The 7,242-nt window shown below is 36.5% G+C and overlaps 1 protein-coding gene across 4 annotated transcripts in view; it reads right to left on the bottom strand.

Moving 5' to 3' along the window:
• The window catches only part of GABRA1 (gamma-aminobutyric acid type A receptor subunit alpha1), a 63,445-nt gene that overhangs the window by 22,352 nt on the left and 33,851 nt on the right, over positions 1-7,242 (bottom strand). For all 4 annotated transcript variants that reach the window (XM_017889039.1, XM_017889040.1, XM_017889041.1 and 1 more), the window contains 2 exons: positions 6,521-6,741; positions 4,237-4,319 (listed from right to left, as the gene is read on the bottom strand). In XM_017889039.1, coding sequence (XP_017744528.1) covers positions 4,237-4,319; positions 6,521-6,741 — 304 coding nt within the window. The remainder of the gene's footprint in view (positions 1-4,236; positions 4,320-6,520; positions 6,742-7,242) is intronic.

A 7,242-nucleotide genomic window follows, 5' to 3' on the forward strand; every position in this document is an offset into this window, starting at 1 on the left:
GATATAAATGATGAATTGATGGGTGCTGACGAGTTGATGGGTGCAGCACACCAACATGGCATAAGTATACATATGTAACAAACCTGCACGTTATGCACATGTACCCTAGAACTTAAAGTATAATAAAAAAAAAAAAAAAAAAAAAAAATAAGACCACAAAGTGGCCGGGCATGGTGGCTTATTTCTGCAGTGACAGCATTTTTTAAGGCTCACATGGGCAGATCTATAGAGCCCAGAGGTACGAGACCAGTGTGGGCAAAATGGCAAAATTCTGTCTCTACAAATATTTATTTAAAAATCAACCAGGTGTGGTGGCATGTGCCTGTAGTCCCAGCTATTCAGGAGGCTGAGGTACGAGGATCACTTGAGCCCAAGAGGTTTAGCCAGCAGTGAGCCATGATTGTGCCACTGCACTCCAGCCTGGGCAACAGAGAGAGACCCTATCTCAAAAACACTAATTAATAAAATGAAAAAGACAACAAGGTTGTGACTGGTGTTAGGAAAGAACTCTGTGGTGGTAAAACACTGGGAACGCATATTACTGAGTATCAGGAGAGCTGCTAATTGACACTATCATTTTGCTTTTATGAGTCTCTGTGTTTCCATTTGTATGAACCACGTGAAAAAAATGATTTCTAAAGTTGTAAATTGTTCAGAATTCATTCAAATTTTGACCCATTCCTCTCTCTGTGTTTACAATGCACTGTTTTAGATAACTGGTCAAAAAAACAATCATATATTAAGGCCTTACTAGATTCAGCTTTTGCCTAGGTGTTTATGTCAGAATCTGTAACCCAAATCTCTTCTTTTGGAAACAAACCCTTATTTGGTATATTTCTCAAAAGCAGTGAAACCATCACAGTTGTATCACGCGCATTGTCCTCCAGTTAGCTGGCTTTATAAAGAGAGCTTTATCCATAACCAGTAGAAAGTTTAAGTTAGCCTTAACAATCAGAATCTAATAGAGAATGGTAAGAAAACCTGCTTCTCAGCTTTAGATTTTATCACTACTTGGATGAGGTTGCTTCAGAATACTCATAAACATTTATTACAGACTGTTCCACTAAATTATTGAAAACCCCTTTTGCCTATTATTGTCTCTGATATTTCGGCAAGACTTTTACTTCAAAAAAATGAGTCACAATATTTTTAGCCTACTCTTGCCTCAGTTTCTTCACCTTTGAAATATACCAATTAGGCCAGGTCAGAGAAGTGACTGAACAACAAATGGACTGCCCCTGCCTCTTCTCATGCCAATGCCAGGCAGTGGTAACTAGCCATGGTGTTCCCTTCCACTAAGCATGACCATCAAAGCCTGCACTTCAGTGTCTAGTCTGCTCTGTTTCATTCCCCACAGGTCTTCATCTCTCTTTTCTGAAGCTTAAACAGTGAAGGGGCAGGCCGGGCGCGGTGGCTCAAGCCTGTAATCCCAGCACTTTGGGAGGCCAAGACGGGTGGACCACGAGGTCAGGAGATCGAGACCATCCTGGCTAACACGGTGAAACCCTGTCTCTACTAAAAAATACAAAAAACTAGCCGGGTGAAGTGGCGGGCTCCTGTAGTCCCAGCTACTCGGGAGGCTGAGGCAGGAGAATGGCGTGAACCCGGGAGGCAGAGCTTGCAGTGAGCCGAGATCTGGCCACTGCACTTCAGCCTGGGCGACAGAGCGAGACTCTGTCTCAAAAAATATAAATAAAAATACAGTGAAGGGGCATTTAAAGCCTGAGTCTTGTAACCTTTATCCATTCAATAAATATTTACTGAGAACCTACAGTGTATTTGCCTTTCTGCTAGGAAAAGCTGAACAAAATATGTCCTTCTCTCGTGACGTTATAGTCTCCAGACAATAAAAAGTTAAACAATAAATAAAAGGAATCATTATTGCTGTGATAAATGGTATAAAATAAATGTGTATTGTGATCAACAAGACTGGTGAGGCTGTAAGCAAATTTCGATAAGGTCATCAGGGAGCTGGCATTTATACCGACATGTGGAGAGAGAGAAGTCAGCCATACTAAGAACCAAGGGAAGAGTAATCCAGGCAAAGCAAAGAGCATATGGCTCTGAGGTGGAAAACAGCTTACTTATTTTTGTTTAGCTTCAATTTTCTTATATGAGACACTGTTTTCTACTCACTACACATTTACCTCTTCTTGAAATACCTCCAATATTCTTCAGGTTGACAATGTGTCCAATTAAAAATATTTACTTCCAGTCTTCTTTGCAAATATCAGTGGCAATGTGAGACATTTGATTAATGAGATGTAAGTAGATTTCTATTAGGATTTTAGGGAAAGTTTTTCTCTTTTCTTACATAGGCACTACTCCTTTCATTTTTACCAACTATTACCTTCTATCATGAACAGAGTTGCAATGGCTGGAGTTACAGCAGTCACCTTGTGATGAGAAGGAAAATCTAAAGACATCTTAAGACAGTGGCCTTGTTAGGATGCTGAACCAATCAGAAATCTATCAACATTCACTTTCACATATCTTATATGAAATGATAAATTCTCCTTTCTTCAGCTATTCTCACTGCTGAAAACATTCCTGACTAATTTTTAAAAATACGCAGTTCATTTTCCAAATCAGGACTTTTTTAAGATAAAAGGGGGAATTATGAGTATTTATGCCAGGCTGGACACTGTGGCTATACCTATAATCCCAGAAATTAGGGAGGCCACGGTGGAAGGTTTACTTGAGACCAGGAGTATGAGACAGATGGGGCAACAAAGCTAGACCCTGTCTATACCACAACCATACAAAAAGGTTACAAACCAGCCAGGCATGGTGGCACATGTCTGTATACTAGGTACTCAGTTGCCTAAAGCAGAAGGATTGCCTGAGCCCAGGAGGTCAAGCCTGCAGTGAGTCACGATGTGCCACCGCACTCCAGCCATGGCAACAGAGCAAGACCTTGCCTCTTAAAAAAATTATGCCAGTATATTAGGCTTAAACCGGTACTGTCCCAGGCAAACTATGGCATATGATCTTCCTAATTGTAAGGTTATGCTGTGATTTAGATGAACTTATAAATGTACAAATATTTAATATACTGTATGACATGCAAGTAACATATAGTACATATTACCATTATTACAAATGGGTCTGTTATTCAGGAGAAAACATAATAGTTCATATTAAATAATGTATATTAAATTGGGGAAAAAAAGCAGGGAGAAGGGAGTTACCACCAAATGCCTGTTTAAGCTAGAGTTTTTGAAGTAGTTTATCTTTGAGTTTCAGTACAAAATGGAATTTATAAATAAAATTCTCTCTCCAGGACTGATGCTGCTAGGAACCCGAAGGCCTTTTGCTATTTTCTTTACTTTCTGTCTTCCTACACTACCACTGTTATTCTTCTATGAATCATATCTTCACCAAAATAGTCATTTAGACTGCCTGTCTAGTGAGAACAGAAAATCGGTTAGGTAGTCCAGGAGTTGACTCAGTCCTTGTACATAACTCCCCTGCAGGAAACCAAGAATACATTATTCCCACTCATTCCATGCATGTAAACCAGTTGAAAGCAGAGGGGTAAAGAAAAGACCGGGGAACCTGACTCTCACAGTCATTTTTCTCTTGGCTCCTCCAAGGTGTTTCTGAATATTTTCAAACAGCTGAAACCCAGGAAGTTATTATGAAGGGCATTTATCCAGGATACTTTCAAGAGCACTAATATATATACAAACATTAACGCCACGAGATACACAGACATATCAGCTAATTTTCTAAGACTATGATTAGGGTATTTGTGTTTTTTGCAACACCAGTTTGGCGTAGGCTTTCTTATTAAGAAACACTTATTGTCCTTTGCCATCTACCAACAGTTTAATCTGGTAAACAAATTTAATTATTTTTCAGATCAAACAAGTGTCAGTAAAGATATAAAATAGACACAATGATCTCCATTCATAGAGGGTAAAATATTATCCATGAGGTAAAAGCATCCATACTTCACTTCTTTTTCTATAAATACAACTTCAGCATAAATAGAATTATTTCAATAACTAGTTTAATCCATGTTTTCTAGTTCAGTAGATAAAGAATAACCTCTCTCCTGAAGCAACATTAAAAAGTGAAGTCACAGAGCACTACTTATGGAAAGCCCATGCAGTATATTGCTGTTTAAATTTTCTTGATTCTCTTATCTATGTGCTTTTCTCACAGATATAGCTAGAGATCTCTCATGCTTAATGACTCACAATCAAGAAAAATCCATGTAAATTTACTCACAGCTTCCAAATTTTAGTGGGCAAGCATGGGCATCCATAGGGAAGTCCTCCAAATGCATTGGACATTCAGCTCTCACTGTCAGCCTTAAGGGAAACATAGGATACAAACAAGAGCCATATAGATTAGATACTTCTTGATAAGTACAAGTGGAACGCTATTAACTGTAGCAAATATATTAACAAAGCAGGCATAAATTGTAGGGTTATGCTGAGCTGTTAATAATCAAATGATCTAAAAATACATATTTACAATAATGAGTGGATTCTATCCTTATGTTTGTTTGCTTTAAGAAAAAAGGCAACTCCTGATACTGTATAATGGGCAAGCCTTATTAATATTTTCCAAAATAACCGTTAACTAATCCACTCAACTACAGCAAATTGTTTGAGAATAACACTGTAAGTAAGCAAATAAACACTTGTGTAAATACTAATTTATCCTTGATTGAGAGGAAGACATGGATAGCACAGAAGAAAAGAGAATTTCTCCTAAGTGCATCTCTCTCTGCTTCTTTCCCTAAAATAGCACCAAATGCATAAAAGAAGGAAAGAAAAGCTGAAGGGGGATGTGTCCTCAGGCTTTGTGAGATTAAGATTAATACAACGTCCCCATATATGATCTCACTACTTGCAAACCATTTGGTTTTATTTACAAACCCACCATCTAATTGAAGCTGGGACTCTGCTGTGCTTCTCTCTAGTCCCTGGGATGTTCTGTGGATGTGAAATCTATTCTTGTTTTGTTTTGTTTTTTTGGATTTCTAAGAAAGAAGTTCACTGAAATATATTTGCTTTCAGTTTGTAGAATTATAAGGAAATTTATATTCATGCCCTTCATATGATTTTTAGCAAGTATATTTACCCATATTATTAGGTAGCTCAAGAAATGTAATAAGATAGATTTATAGCCAAATATACAAAGTGTAATTAATGATTAAATTAAATTAATGATTAAATTGCATTTTTAAATTATTAAAGAAAGTAAAAACATGTTAGCAAAGGAAAATTTTAGGTGATAAAAGATGCAGATGAAGAACATTGCATACATCAGAAACCATTAATCAATAAACTACTTGGGATATGCAAGTCTCTCCTCAGAAAATTGCCATCGAAGAAGAATGAATACTGGATTTAGGCTCAAAGCCAAATGTAGGGTGTTTCATCGGGGCAGAACATTTCAAATTTCAAATACCAGTAGGTCCGGCTTAGATAATCTAGAAAGTTCTCAACCCATGTGTTCATTGATCCTCTATTTCTATCTTTTAGATTTTTTTTTTAAGTCCTATTACATTTTCATTAGTTGGCTCAATATCTAAAGTGTCTCTTGAAGCATTTTTTCTTTTCTTTTCTTTTGGATGTTTGTGTTTGAAAAGCCAGGCATTCTGGCAGCTTTCTCCAAAGATAAAATACTACTGTACTTTCATACAATCCACTAAATTGAGCATTTTGCCTTTATTATATTTTGTACCAAAGAAACAATTGAAAATATGAATTACTAAGTGTTGACCAAATGTGAAAAACTCATATCTAACAAGTCATCTGGGAATAAACTACTGCTGCTCTCAAGAATGAGTTCCAGATCATTCTTAATTTTTCATAAATGAGGAATACTTTTAAACATCTCTTTTTTTCTATATAATATTCAAAACTTTATTTGATTCATATTTCCTTCTTCAATCATAAGGTATTGAACACTTAATAGATGCTGGGCTTTACAGCAATCTTAAAGAGGGGGAAATGTTCATAAAACAGAAATGTATGTGTAGTCTTTAGTTTGAGAAAAATTAATAGTATCTATGTTCTCATCTAGCTATCAACGCCATTGTGAATTCAAATACTTCTTCAAATACCTATGTCTACATGAATCTGTGTTTTACGAATTTTGTAACTTTCCATATTTTCTGTTTTTTTTTACTTTATTTTTAGTAGGAATGTTTTCAGATGTAAATCATTAGACAGCTTCTAGAAATGCAATCTAGATCTTACTGGAATGCAGGAATATATGAGTTTTATAATAGAGAGAGGAAGTTCCTTATATTGAATCCACCTAGCTACAGAAAATTATTTAAGAATAAAACTAGATGTAAGCAAATAAACATTTGTATAAATAATACTTCATCCTTGATTGAGGGAATTAGAGCAGGTTGGAGAGATTTTTAAGATTGTTAAGGCTGAAAAACAAGGAAGCAAATATTCCACCATGGCTCATCAGCCTGATGATTGCTTACAAGTGGAAGGGAATGAAGTACAGAAACATTCATGAATGACAGTGTGGTCATCCTTACCTCATTGTGTACAGCAAGGTGCCATCCTCTGTGATCCGCAGGAGTTTGTTGGGCATGGTCATGTTGTGGGCCACTGACTTCTTTCCATTGTGAAAAAATGTGTCCGGAGTCCAGATTTTACTTGCCATTAGGTTATTTAACCGGAGGACTGTCATGGGCCCTTTAAATTTTAACCTTTCATCCTTCCAGCTTTGACGGAAAAATACATCTATTGTATATTCCTAGGTAATTTTGGAAAATGACGAAGAGTTCACTGTGCTGTACTTTGCAATGCAAATATCTAACACAGACAGTGCATAATTTTTGCAACTTTGGAAGTAAAATGTTAGCTAGGTGATGTTTTTAGAAGTAAATGTGTGATAGCATGTACATGTTGATGTCAGGAGAATCACTGGTTGGTGTAATGATTTTTTTTTTTAAAAATCTAAAATGCCTGACATAATTTTGGTCAGAAAATTTTCCAATTATTGGCTCAGATATGTAAAAGGAAAGTAACACCCCACCTCCACCCCATCACAGCAGCACTAGAAGAAATAGAATATATCACAATTTTAAAACAAACTCATGTTAGAGGGTATTATGCATAGAAAAAAATGCTTAAGTTAGACAATTCCAGCCATAAAGGTAAAGCTTAGTATTTTGGGGGCCCTCTCATTGTCTCTGAAAAGCTCATGCCCACACCCAAGTAAACTGTGATTCCAATACGGGTGTAAAATTCCATC

This window comes from Rhinopithecus bieti, unplaced genomic scaffold (assembly GCF_001698545.2).
Source record: "Rhinopithecus bieti isolate Rb0 unplaced genomic scaffold, ASM169854v2 scaffold_15850, whole genome shotgun sequence".
Taxonomy (NCBI): domain Eukaryota; kingdom Metazoa; phylum Chordata; class Mammalia; order Primates; family Cercopithecidae; genus Rhinopithecus; species Rhinopithecus bieti.